The sequence below is a fragment of the Physella acuta genome, unplaced genomic scaffold (assembly GCF_028476545.2).
Source record: "Physella acuta isolate Inbredline_101_S28 unplaced genomic scaffold, ASM2847654v3 ptg001746l, whole genome shotgun sequence".
Taxonomy (NCBI): domain Eukaryota; kingdom Metazoa; phylum Mollusca; class Gastropoda; family Physidae; genus Physella; species Physella acuta.
The window spans coordinates 23512-37996 of NW_026733257.1; the positions used below are offsets into that span (position 1 = coordinate 23512).

Consider the following 14485-nt stretch of genomic DNA (forward strand, 5'->3'; position numbering starts at 1 on the left):
TACTGGGAGTTGTAGTCCGGTAGATGAACTCACCATTTATTACTAGTATTAGATTCATTGTGCTCGTAATAAGCATTTGGAATACAAACTAAATTTCTCAATGTTAGTAATTAAAATGTTAAGATTAAAAGAGATGTGGGGCTATCTTTGATGTCTATAGGTTACAGGTAATGAAATGTTTACCAATTGGATGATTACACCAGAAGTGAAAAGAAAGCTGTTTTTCTTTTGAGACCACAGTGACTGTTGTAATGTTAGCTGGTTTTTTTATTGGTTACTATAGAAAGTATGAAATGGTAGCTGAGTCTCTATTGGTTAACTACAGCTGGAGTATAGTTTGAAAAACAGAACATTTAAATGTTAAACTCTGAGTAACAAAATCAATGTGTCAAAAATTTAGAAAAGCCTTTTTTATTCACTTCAAATAGTCTTGATTCTACATTCCCTTGAACAATAACTCTAAGCATCAGGAAGACTAGGATCAAATGCAACTTGGACTTTGTTGATACCTTCCAATATGTTGTCATTATCTGCATGGAATCGGTAAAATGTTTTTCTTTAAGGCAAGAAATTCTAGTAAAGCACTGAGAAAATAACCACAATTCGAATGAAACATGATAAATTAAATACGCCAAAAAATATTTTTAAAATGACTAAGTACAGTATAAACACATTTTTTAACTTAATATTGTTTACTGTTTTAAAACGTAAAAAGGTTGTGATTTAATAATGTAATATTTAATTTGAATAAACGTTTCCAATACAGTTTACTATGCTGCCTACTTTGGCTTCTGTTATCTTACCAATTCTGGGCACAGAATCTTCTAAAACCTGGCCATTTGCTGCCGTGAGCCGAACTCTGAACGGGCCATCTGGCATAGCTCCTCCTCCTGACAGGATCCAGTATCCATCTGGGCTGTGAGTGGGCGTCACCCAGCCGCCATTTTTCTGGATCTCCACGCCAGTAATGGGTATTCTAGCAACAAAATTTGTGGTCAGATACCAATAGATTTTTGATGTTTTAACACCATACATTATTTAAAACGCTTTAGCTCTACTTAAAGTTCTATCAGAGAAGCAGGGACCAGGCATCTTATCAGGGGGGCTCTGCCGAAATAATTCTACCCTTTCCCCCCACCCCCCGAACGAAATGGAATTTATATATAGACTTTTAACAGTGCCCCCCCCCCCCCCCCCATGAAAAATTAAAGTGCATCCCCCCCCCATGAAAAATTAAAGTGCCCCCCCCCCCCCCCCCGGAGAAAAGTCTGGAAGAAACACTGGCAGGGACGTCTTGGTGCACGGGAAAATACACCGCCCTTGACGGACATTGTAGAAGAACCAGGTTAAGGGCCTAGGCTCGACATAAGAGAACTAAGCAAAGCTCTATTTAATGAAAAACATAGTTTCTGTTGCGTAGCAAGTCATTTTCAGCACAGTATGGTATAGCCTAGATACCCGTTAGTAGTAGTAAAGGTGAAGATGCGGCTTCAATAATTTTACCAAAAGAATGAAGATATGAACTGTAACTTATACTTATAGGCGATTTGATGACAAGTGATATTTCCTTAAAGTGCAACTTCCAAGAATCACGGACTAGATGATGTAATTGAGATTATGATCTGTCACATACTGTATTATTGGGTATGTTTATTATATTGTGTTTTACATGAAGTTGCATGAATGTAGAGTACCTGGCTAACGGAAGGACTGTCTGAGCGACTCGTGATGTATTTTTCCATGCTTTTGTGAGATCGTTCATTGACGTAAGGGGAGAGACATGATCTAAAGTGCAGGCTACCCTAACTATTTACACCGTGTAGAACTATCTATAATGTACCTGGCGTTCCTAATCTGCAGCTTGATGTACCACGGGTTACTGCCCTGGAAAGCGTACTGGATGCTAGTTGACCCTACTGGACACTGAACAGCTTGAATATCAATGTCCCAGCGGCCGTCTCCGTTCAGTGCGAAGTCGACGTCGCCTGCAAATATAATCAGAGGTTTGTTCCCGTGGTCGGGTTGGTAACGTTGGACGTGCTGCCTCGACCCACCCCTCAAGAGATGCCTGAAAGAAACGCTCATGGGTACGGGTTGTGAGTTTTCAGAGAACCTAACTCAATAGCCATAGGACAAATTCACAGAGCATATGAACTCTATTTGATTTTGCACTTATTTTTTTAAATTTATTTACACGTGAGTGAAGCTGTAGGTTAAATCTGTTGTAGGATTTACGAGAACAGGGAATTATCCGCCCCCCCCCCCCCACCTCTGTAAACTACCCCCCCCCCCCCCCCCCCACCCAGTAGGACATTCCCCCTTGACATATCTAGGTACATACATCTAGGGTTAGGGTTAGTGTTATGGTCTTAGTGTTAGGGTCAGGGCTAGGATGTGGTCAAGGTTAGGCTTCAACCAATGTATAGCGTTGGTTTGGTTCTGTGTTAAGTTTTAGGCTGAGGTGAATGCTTAGGTTTTGGACTTTTTCTTACGGTTAGGATTAATGTAATATATAGGTATAGAATTTGAGTTAGAGTTAGGATTCTAACTTGGGGGGAGGGCGGTAATTACTCCGAGGGGTAAAAACGGGGAGGAAATGTTCAGGGGGGGGGGTAATTGACGGGGGGGATATGTCCTGCAGCCGGGAATTACACCGCTACTTGGCTAACTTGGGCATAAAAAACAAACCACTGACGTCTGGGAAAAAGGTTAAACCTAGGCTATTGTAGTTGACGAAAACTTGGGCTAAAGAACTCAAAAGGAATTTAAACCTTTTGCTTTTGACTAAGAACAATTACGATCGCCATCGATTGAGTTTCACAAAAAGGCTTTCGAAGTTACCGATTTATAACTAGAAAGCAATGACTATTGTGTTTAATGTGAGTTTGTGTCGTGACAAAAAAGGCTTTCGAAGTAACCAATTTATAAATAGAAAGCAATGACCTGTGTGTTTAAAATAATGTGAGTTTGTGCCGTGACTGACCTTCATGACAGACTGGACACAGATCTTTGACGTAGACAATATGGACACCTGTTATAGGATCTGAGCCATGCCCAGTCCCTGAACCTGTCACCTGCAACATTGGTAGAGTTATCTTTTAGCGTTGTTTACAGTCAGATATGGTGATAGTCAGTGATAGAAATATCTTTTAGTGTTGTTTACAGTAAGATATAGTGATAGTCAGTGATAGAAATATCTTTTAGCGTTGTTTACAATAAGATATAGTGATAGAAATATCTTTAGCGTTGTTTACAGTAAGATATAATATAGTGATAGTCAGTGAAAGAAATATCTTTTAGCGTTGTTTACAGTAAGATATAGTGGTAGTCAGTGATAGAAATATCTTTTATCGTTGTTTACAGTCAGATATAGTGGTAGTCAGTGATAGAAATATCTTTTATCGTTGTTTACAGTCAGATATAGTGGTAGTCAGTGATAGAAATATATTTTAGCGTTGTTTACAGTCAGATATAGTGGTAGTCAGTGATAGAAATATATTTTAGCGTTGTTTACAGTAAGGTATAGTGATAGTCAGTGATAGAAATATCTTTTAACGTTGTTTACAGTCAGATATAGTGATAGTCAGAGATAGAAATATCTTTTAGCGTTGTTTACAGTAAGATATAGTGATAGTCAGTGATGGAAATATATTTTAGCGTTGTTTACAGTAAGATATAGTGATAGTCAGTGATAGAAATATCTTTTAGCGTTGTTTACAGTCAGATGTGGTGATAGAAATATCTTTTATCTTTGTTTACAGTCAGATATAGTGGTAGTCAGTGATAGAAATATATTTTAGCGTTGTTTACAGTAAGATATAGTGATAGTCAGTGATAGAAATATCTTTTAACGTTGTTTACAGTCAGATATAGTGATAGTCAGAGATAGAAATATCTTTTAGCGTTGTTTACAGTAAGATATAGTGATAGTCAGTGATGGAAATATATTTTAGCGTTGTTTACAGTAAGATATAGTGATAGTCAGTGATAGAAATATCTTTTAGCGTTGTTTACAGTCAGATGTGGTGATAGAAATATCTTTTATCTTTGTTTACAGTCAGATATAGTGATAGTCAGTGATAGAAATATCTTTTAGCGTTGTTTACAGTCAGATGTGGTGATAGAAATATCTTTTATCTTTGTTTATAGATATGGTGATACAAACATCTTTTAAAGTTTTTTACAGTCGGATATAGTGATAGAATCATCTTTTATCGTTGTTTACAGTCAGATGTGGTGATACGTCTTCTTTGCTTTTACAGCCAAACATATGGTGCTAGAAACAACTTTTAAAGTTGTTAACTGTCAAATATAGGGATAGACATATTTTTATCGTTGTTTACAATCAGCTTTGGAGCTAGAAATATATTTTGTCTTTACATTCATCTACGGTGATTGAAACATATTTTGTCCTTGTTTACATAGTAGACATTGTGATAGAAACATCTGTTATCTTTGTCTCTAGATAGAAGCAACATTTTGTTGTCTACAGTCAAACATAAAAGTTCGATATATAAAATATGTATATTATACCATACGTATAGCACCACTTAAGGATTTCAACATGATCTGTCCTTTTTGAAACAGAACAGAGCAGTGTTTCTTCCAGACTTTTTTCCCCGGGGGGGGGGGGGGGGGGCACTTGAAATTTTCGGGGGGGGGGAGGGGTAAAATGTCCGGGGGGGGGCCGGACACTGTTAAAAGTATTTATTTTCTATATAAATTCCATTTCGTTCGTGGGGGTAGACTTTCTTTGGAGCCCCCCCCCCCCCCACCCCCCGAAGAGATACCTGGGAAGAAACTCTGGAACAAAGCAACACAGCAGGGCTTTACCTTGATGCACATGCCACACACAAGTGAGTTCAGGTACTGGGGTCTGTTCAACGCCACCAAGGCGGTGATCTTTGAGTTGGTGGCCGCTGGGGGGAGGGGCGCGGCTATTTGACACGAGCCTTCGACTATGTCGCCATAATACGTACCCTGGTATGAAATATAAAAAAAAACATTACTTATAATTCATTTAGAAAATGAGTGACTAGGAAATCATAGAGTCTATATAGCAGCTGGGCTGCCACACTATACACTTGAATGCTGAGGTCATTTAGACAGTTAAACTCTACTTCACCAGCCCAGTGTGTCTTGGGCACGAAACGGACAAGATGATTATGATAAACACAAGTATGTTATACTTAAAATAGAAATGAAAAAAAACAACGAAGGTGCTATTTTGTGTTTACAAATTAGCATTTTTTTTTTTGCATATTTAATCTGCTTTATGAAGGGTGCGCTCAGGGACATTTTACTGACATGAACCCGGATTCGAACTCGAGACTTTCCATTTAGTAGTCTAGCTCTCTACCGTTAGGTCACGCCGCGGACAACTACCTGCACTTAAATAATTAAATACTGTATGTTTGAGAATCTAAAAGAAAATGTTTGTATGGCTGGCTTCAAGCGACAACCCTTCATCTAGTTTCATCCACCACGACTCAGCCTACGATTATTTTAACCTTCCACAAGTATGTGAGTTTGTGAAGTGCTTATTGGTGAACTGGCTAGACATGCTGCTGCTAACTCTAAGGGCCTTTTATGTTTTGTTTTTTGGCAGACATTTAAAACATGTGACCACTGCTATTTTGTTTAGTTACTTACATCACCTTTGTAAGATTTAGTGAACAGGTCTAGGACTGCCTGGTTTCTGACTCCAGACTGTGCTGAAATAAACAATACAAACAACAGAGATTAACAATCTCCAGAGATGCCGTTTAGAGTAAATTTTAGCAGCATTCTCACTCAATGACACTTTTGAAAAATTAATTAAAGAGATAAAGTGAACACTTTTTAGCTAAACTTCGTTCATAGATAGCAACACACACATATATATATATATATATATATATATATATATATATATATATACATATATATATACATATATACATATATACATATATATATATACATATTTATATATGTATATATGTTTATGTATATATGTATGTATATGTGTGCATATGCATATATATATATATATATATATATATATATATATATATATATATATATATATATATATATATATATATATATATATGTCTATACGCATATATATCTGTATTTATGTAGCCCACACAATTACAAAAATAACCAATGCATATATTCTATAAGTTGTAAATAGCGCCACTTACCAAAAGTAAAAGACCATATGAATTGAAGACATATCAAACACCATAACGTTGCCATTCTGAACGTGTTACATAAAATCTGATATTGGAACCACTTCCAACTTTTATACATGTGAATCGGCATGTGAGTGGCAGTTCACAGCAGTTTAAAAATGTCCCATGTTACAGTTGACGTTTGGTGCTTATCTGTTGTTGACAGATACAGATTCATTGCTCTACTGAGGTCATGGTGATTGTATCCTAATGTGGAATCCAGACAGTTATGATTGTTTTTAGTATGGTTAGATGTCTGACGGTCTAGGTTTCAAGAAGTTGGATTATTTAGACAGTTATGGTTTTACGCAACACTCCAAGTCGTCTGTCATTGTATCCAGTAAAGCATATAGCCTGTCCTGATATTTTACATGTTCGTAAGACGTACATGATCACACTCAACATAATTTTTCTGTATAAGATTACGTACATGGGTTCACGTTCGAATATCTTATGTAGTTAATTTAAAAACGTTTATACCTAATAGCGGATAAAGTTAATAAACATAAAGCTTCATTGTCACACGCGTTAAAAACAGTCTAGATCTACCTTTTAACAAATTTGCTTCATTCTTTTGTAATAGGCGACGTTAAAGATAGTTAGCCTATCGAACTAAACTGTCAGATCTAGTATAAATTATCGCGACATCATTTCCCTGCATATCAACCTTCCCCCCCCCCTCCAATATGAGTTGCGTACTATCTGAGCTGAGTGAACTCAGAGACAACTAACGTTACCCACCCAGGCTGAGAGATTAACATAAGACTTATGTGGTTAGCAGTTGTGCTTCAAATTCACATTTTTTAAACTGTCATGCAATTAAGTGTATTACGTGCTTTCAAGAGAACGAGTCCTGATAAAAAAACTGAAAGATTATTTTATTAATGTACGTTTATTTCATATATATATATATATATATATATATATATATATATATATATATATATATATATATATATATATGTGTGTGTATATGTATATATATATACATATACACACATATATATATATGTGTATATATATATGTATATATATATATATATATATATATATATATATATATATATATATATATATATATATATATATATATATCGAGCGTTTTAAATACATTTTGATACACGGTGGGTTAACATTCTGATGTACCACGTGACTTTCTTGTGACGATCACGTGATGCTCTATGCGTTGGGTAGACTAGCGTCCAGCGCCACTTGTACTCTGTGTACACCTTCCAAAATGTGGGAGTTATCTGTGTAAGACAAAATAGGCTGAGGTTAAACGTCTTTTTTTTTTCTAGCTCAAATGGAACTAATCACTTGAAAAACGTGTAATTTGCGACTAATCACATCTAAAACATTGTATTGCTGATAATTCTTGTATCGATTTTAGAATCGAAAAAATAATTCTTGACATAACAAATATCTCTAGGCTCAATGTAAACACAATGAGTCAACAGAACTAGTGGACAAGTAATCTAAAGAACTATATAGCTTATGGTAGACATAACCAATCAATATAATAGAAATAGTGGACAAGTGATCTAAAGATATATATAGCTATCGTAAACACAACCAATTAATAGAAAAAAACTAGTGGCCAAGTGATCTAAAGAACTATATACCTTATGGTAGACACAACCAATCAATTGAATAGAACTAGTGGACAAGTAATCTAAAGATCTAAATAGCTAATGGTAAACACAACCAATCAATAGAATAGAACTAGTGGACAAGTAATCTAAAGAACTATATAGCTAATGGGAAACACAAATAAAGATTATTTAGGTATAATTAGTTTTCAACTTGTATATCTCTACTAGTAATGGTAAACATAACCCACACATAAAAAAAAAGAAAAGAAAAACTAAACCCACCAATCCTAGGCACAGCATCATTGAGAACTTGACCATTAGCCGCTGTCAGACGAATATCAAACTGACCACTGGGCATAGCATGACCGTCGTTCAGCAACCAGTAGCCGTCAGAACTGTGGGTCATGGTGACCCAGGCATTGGATCGATGAACTTGTACCCCAGTTATGGGAATTCTGGAACAGGGGGAAATATTTTAACAGTAAACATAGATAAATATTTTTAAGCCTGAACATAAATCAATATGTTAACCATAAACATAGATAAATATTTTAACTAAACAGAGACCAATATTTTAAACTCGAAACAGAAACCATCAACAGAAATAAATGTTTTAACTATAAAAAGATAGCAAGGTTTTAACGATAAACAGAGATTACTGTAAGACTAAATAGAGAAAAATGTTTGAACTCTAAGAACAAAAAATGTTTTTCCATAAACCGAGGTAACACTTTAAACTTTAACATAGTTAAATATTTGAAACATAAATAAAAAGCCATATTTTTCCCAAAACAGAGACACATACTTTAACCGTTAACAGATAAATATATTTTAAGCCTAAACAAACCATCATATTTAAGAACAAAGATAAATAATTATGTTACCCTACAGATAACCATTTTACACCAAAAATAAATGTTGTGAAGCTATTCAGATCATTAAGAATACCTGGCGTTTCTGATTTGCAGTTTAAGATAGTACGGGTTGCTTCCCTGGAAGGCGTACTGTATTGTAGAGGTACCCACAGGACACTGGACGGCACGAATGGAGATTCCCCACCTCCCGTCCCCATTCAGGGCAAAGTCGACATCACCTTTATTAAACACTAGCGTACCCGTCCCCGCGCGTTGCCGCGGGAATAGAAGATAGTCCGACGAAATATATAAGAAGGGATTTCATCCATGCGTTACCAATCCTATACTCTTAGACTCGTGACCTTATTTTCTAAAAGTTAGTTATTTAAATGTAAACAATGCCTGCGCTTGGATCATAAATATCGGGACACGGGTTTACCTACACTACCGCGTGAAAACCTTATATGTACATTAATCACTCACCAAAATAATGAGGTAGAACACACTTCGGTGACCACCCATGTGTCAGGGACGTAGAGAGGCGCTCTCAGGAGCCCCCCCCCCCCCTCCGATTACACTATCGCATAGGCGCAGCGTACGGCCCCTGGCTCCTTAAAACTAACAGGCGCCATCGTGCTCATAGGATAACCCAGCGTGCAAAATAGCATCATGTAAACAATGATGCACATTTCGTCATTCGCTGAAGTGACACAAATATACATGATTTTTTTTTCTTTAACACGTAAAAATTATTTGATATGTTTTAAACGTGCGGCGTCAATTCGGCCAATGACGAAACGGCCCCGTCAAAACGACCCCGACAAAACGACCCCGTCAAAACGACCCCGTCAAATCGGCCCCGTCAAAAGGGCCAGCGACATATGGACCCCGTCATATAGGCTCCCGACAAATAGGCTCCCGTCATTTAGGCTACCGACAAATAGGCTCCCGTTATATAGGCTCCCGACAAAAGGGCTCCAGTCAATAAGGCTCCTGACAAATAGGCTCCCGTCATTTTGGCTCCCGACATATAGTCTCCCGTCATTTAGTTTTTTCCACAAAACGGCCCCCGTCATTACGACTCCCGACAAATAGGCTCCCGCCATTTAGTTTCTCCACAAAACGGCCCCCGTCATTACGACTCCCGACAAATAGGCTAGCGTCATTTTGGCTCCCGACAAAAAGGCTCCTGTCAATTTGGCTCCAGACAAAAGGACCACTGACACAGTGGCGTAGCTACCGTAAAGCTAGCGTAAGCAAGGCATGGGGGCCCAAGGCACATAGGGGCCCTTTTCCCTCATAAAAAATTAAAACTTTTACAATGGAATTTTAATATTTGTTACATATAAATAATTTTAAAAAAGAAAAAGGTTAAAAGTTCCAAAAAGCCCCCCCCCCCCCCCCACCGTTTCGGCAGTGGGATTCAGTGTTCGTATTTGTGGGTCAAACAGAGCCCGATCGTTATAATAACACTACAGGCTATATCACTTTGTTGTGCATGACATTGAGAGAATCAGCCTATAAATAAACTTTTTAGCAGTAGTAGGCAAGCATAATAATATAGTATAAATACAAAATCAGGACATATAAAATACAAAATGTTGCCTTCAGAATATTTATATATTAAAAAATATCCATCGTAAGTAGAAGTTGATCTCTTCGTTTAACTCCTCTGTAGCCTAACGCAGAGGCGTAGCGAAGGCGAGGCGGGGGGTGCGGACCGCAACGGGTGACACCATTTAGGGGGGGGGGGTGACACCAAAGGCAAAAAATTGTAAAAATTATAGAATGAAATGCCATTTTCCAGATCCATTAGTTAAAGTTAAATAGTCTTCTAAGTACAAATCAAAAATTATATCAAGAGGGGGGGGGGGGTGTGACACCACGACGTAAACGTAAACTATAAAGAAAACAATGCTACATCCAACTGTATTATAAACAGACTGTAGATAAACATCGTTACTATTAAGTCAGCAGTGATTAAAGCTTAAACACGTACGTGTACCAGTATGTGGCATATATATAAATTTTAGGCCTATGTAGGCCGACACACACACGCACACACACACACATATATATATATATATATATATATATATATATATATATATATATATATATATATATATATATACTTTGTTTCCTGGGAGGGGGTGACAATACGAAGTGCCGCACCGGGTGAGACCAGACCTAGCGACGCCACTGGCCTAACGGCTGACGAAGGGGCCCACTGATAATTTTTGCATAGGGGCCCAAAAATCCTAGCTACGCCACTGCACTGACAATACCGTTTCTGTAGAGACTAAGTCTCCCGGCAAAGCGGTCTCATTGAATATGACATCTGCCAGTGGGACCCCTTCATCAATATTCTTTAGAGTTAGCTTATCCAACACTCTTATGTAATACAACGTATGCATCTCTTGTTCGGCAGGCCTTATTTTATATTAGTTTATCTATTATAAAATATAGTATGTTTTAATTTAAGGGTCATCTATCTATAACATCCATAATTGAGTTGGTTATAGGCTGTTCCAACTCATTGTGTGGGGAGAAGGGTCCACGCTATACCTTCCTAACTGCAATATGCTTGTACAGGGGCGTAGCGAGGGGTGGGGGGGGGGCGGGGGGTGCGGACCGCACCGGGTGACACCATTTAGGGGGGTGACACCAAGGCAAAAAATAGCAATATATATAGAGAAAAATTTGAGGGGGTGGGGGTGCAAATCGAAAACTTGAAAGTTTGTCCCCGGAAAGGGTCGCAACGCCTCTGGGGGGGGGGGGGGGTGACACCATTAAGTGCCGCACCGGGTGACACCCAACCTCGCTACGCCACTGTGCTTGTAGGTTATCAAAACAAAATGCTGTTATCATGTTAACATCATGTATATCATACATTTACACTTCTGTGCTCGCTTTTAAGCAACAGATCTTTTCTGTTGTAAATTAAACATTATCAAAACTTTAGAATTGGTGGAATTTAGCTGTTAAGGGCTCGACTTGTTTGTGAATTAATGTTGGTTCATGAAAAAATAATTTCATTCGGGCATTAAAAAGAGGTTATGGTGGTATTGGAGGTAGGACACAATGGTTACTTTTATGCCAATAGTGGTCATATCATTCATTTTTCTGGAGCCAATATGTCGGGAGTCATTTTGTCAAAAGCCAATATGTCGGGAGCCCAATTGCCGGGAGCCAATATGTCGGGAGCCCATTTGTCGGTAGCCAAAATGTCGTGAGCCCATTTGCCGGGAGCCCATTTGTCCTGAGCCCTTATGTCGGGAGCCAATATGTCGGGAGCCGCTTTGTCGGGAGCCAATATGTCCTGAGCCTATTTGTCAGGGGTTAATATGTCGGAAGTCCATTTGTCGGGAGCCTAAATATCGGGAGCCCATTTGTCGGGAGCCTATATGTCGCAAGTCAATATGACGGGAGCCCATTTGACGGGAGCCAATAAGTCGGGGCCCTTTTGACGGGGCTATTTTGACGGGGTCGGTTTGTCGGGAGTCGATTTGACGGGGTCATATTAACGGGGCCGTTTTGACGGGGCCGATTTGTCCCGGGCCGTTTTGACAGGGCACCGTTTTAAACATCAGTGTGACTGATGCAATATGATAGCGTTACTAATGGTCTATTATTAGATGCTCGATCTCAATTTCTGACTGGATCGTCTAATAATAGATGCTTATTGCATCATTCGCAAAGTGACGAAACTCTACAGTAGGCTCCTCATATTCAAAAAGTTATTTTTTCATCTTTCGCAAGGTGACGAAACTGTACAGAAGAATTTCCTCGCGTTACAAAGTTATTTTTAGAAGCCTGTTGTAGCTTTACCACTGAATATAGTAGTACCCCTTACTCGCTATGCAGGACGCTCGATTAACGGATGCCGAGTGCCAACATAGTCGCTCTAAATCTTTGGGCGCCAAACTGCGTATTGACGAAAATTATACCCTACATGGTGCCGCCCATAAGAATCTTTAGTTTTCTTTTTCGCAGAAATATTCTCGGGAGTATCTACTCCTTAAAGTTTCATGGCACTCGGATGAACCGCATCCGAGTTTTATTTTTTATATACCGTGTATAGAGAAAAATATCGCTCTCCCCTGGGGCGCCGCCCTTGCAATATTAAAAAAGTTTTTTTTTTTTTTTTTTTGCAGAACCCTACCATTGAGTGATCTAATCATCTCCCCAAAGTTTCATGGCACACGGATGAACGGTGTGAAACCGAAATAGACTTATATTATTATAAACCGTATATAGAGAAAAATCGCACCCTCCCGTGGCGCCGCCCTTACGAAATTAAAACAGGAGTTTTTTTTACAGAAACCTTCCCTGGAGTGTTCTAATCAACTCCCCAAAGTTTGATGGCGATCGGATGAACGCCGTGAAACCGCAATCGACGTTTATTTTTATATACCATACATAGAGAAAATCGCACCTTCCTGTGGCGCCGCCCTTGCAAAATTAAAAATGATTTTTGACGGAACCCTTCCCGGAGTGTTCTAATCAAGTCCCCAAAGTCTCATGGCTATCGTATGAACGATGCCAAACCAAAATCGACTTTTATTTTAAATACCGTATATAGAGAAAAATCGCACCATCCCGTGGCGCCGCCCTTGCGAAATTAAAAATTATTTGTTTACAGAACCCTTCCCTAGAGTGTTATAATTAACTCCCCAAAGTCTCATGGCTATCGGATTAAGGATGTCAAACCAAAATTGACTTTTATTTTTTATATACCGTATAAAAAGAGAAAAATCGCACACTCCCGTGGCGCCGCCCTTGCGAAATTAAAAATTATTTGTTTACAGAACCCTTCCCTAGAGTGTTATAATTAACTCCCCAAAGTTTCATGGCTATCGGATGAACCCCGTGAAATCGCAATCGAGTTTTATTTTTATATATCGTACATATAGAAAAATGGCACCCTCCCGTGGCGCCGCCCTTGCGAAATTAAAAATGATTTTTTTTACAGAACCCTTTCCTATAATTTTATAATGAACTCCCCAAAGTTTCATGCCTATCGGATGAACGGTGTCACTGCAATTCACTTTTATTATTTTTATATACCGTATATAGAGAAAAATCGGACCCTCCCGTGGCGCCGCCCTTGCGAAATTAAAAATGATTTTTTAAAAAACCTTTCCCTAGAGTGGTATAATGAACTCCCCAAAGTCTCATGGCTATGGGATGAACGATGCCAAACCAAAAATCGACTTTTATTTTTATATACCGTATATGGAAAAAAACAAATCGCGCCCTGTCGGGGCGCCACCCCTGCGAATTTGAAATTTTTTTTTTCGCAGAAACCTCCCCAGGAATATTCTCAACAACTTCCCAAAGTTTTACGGTGATGTGATGAGAGGTGTAGTAATGCATAAAGGACAAACAAACAAATAAACAAACAAACATACATTGCTTTTTATATATATAGACGACTCATTTGTTAATTTTTTAAAAGAAAACTGCAAACTGAAATCACACATTTAAAATGCTGTGTGCGTAATCAATAGTCGGTCACTGCGTTCCTCTGCACCTTAGTTTTCAGATAATAAAAATACATCTAGTGGGCTTAGATAGCTAAAGCATCGATGGTTTTTTTTTTATAATAAGAACATTGGTACAAACTGGCAATATTTGATGCCGTATTTAAAACGAAAAATAAATTAAAAATAATAAAATAATACACGGACCTTATATAACAATTGTCAATAAACAAATTATGTCGAAATGTGTGTGTGCTTGTGTGTGTGAGCTTGTGTGTAGTAATGTATATCTGTCCCTGTATGTAACAAAAAGAAAGAGAGAACACACGTATATC

The 14485-nt window shown here is 38.1% G+C and overlaps 2 protein-coding genes across 2 annotated transcripts; both read right to left on the minus strand.

Moving 5' to 3' along the window:
* Window positions 1-388: 388 nt before the first annotated feature.
* On the minus strand, window positions 389-6365 carry LOC131930254 (expansin-YoaJ). Its single transcript, XM_059286666.1, has 7 exons — window positions 6189-6365; window positions 5653-5714; window positions 4834-4980; window positions 2984-3074; window positions 1841-1985; window positions 804-976; window positions 389-530 (listed from the first exon to the last, which is right to left on the minus strand). The coding sequence occupies exons 1-7, from the start codon at window positions 6307-6309 to the stop codon at window positions 460-462; spliced, it is 810 nt and encodes a 269-aa protein (XP_059142649.1). The 5' UTR covers window positions 6310-6365; the 3' UTR covers window positions 389-459.
* Window positions 6366-7319: 954 nt separating this feature from the next.
* Window positions 7320-8910, minus strand: LOC131930253 (uncharacterized; the record flags this gene model as incomplete). Its single annotated transcript, XM_059286665.1, has 3 exons — window positions 7320-7468; window positions 8093-8265; window positions 8759-8910. Coding segments are annotated over 3 exons (396 nt in total), but the record flags the coding sequence as incomplete, so codon positions are not given.
* Window positions 8911-14485: the final 5575 nt, after the last annotated feature.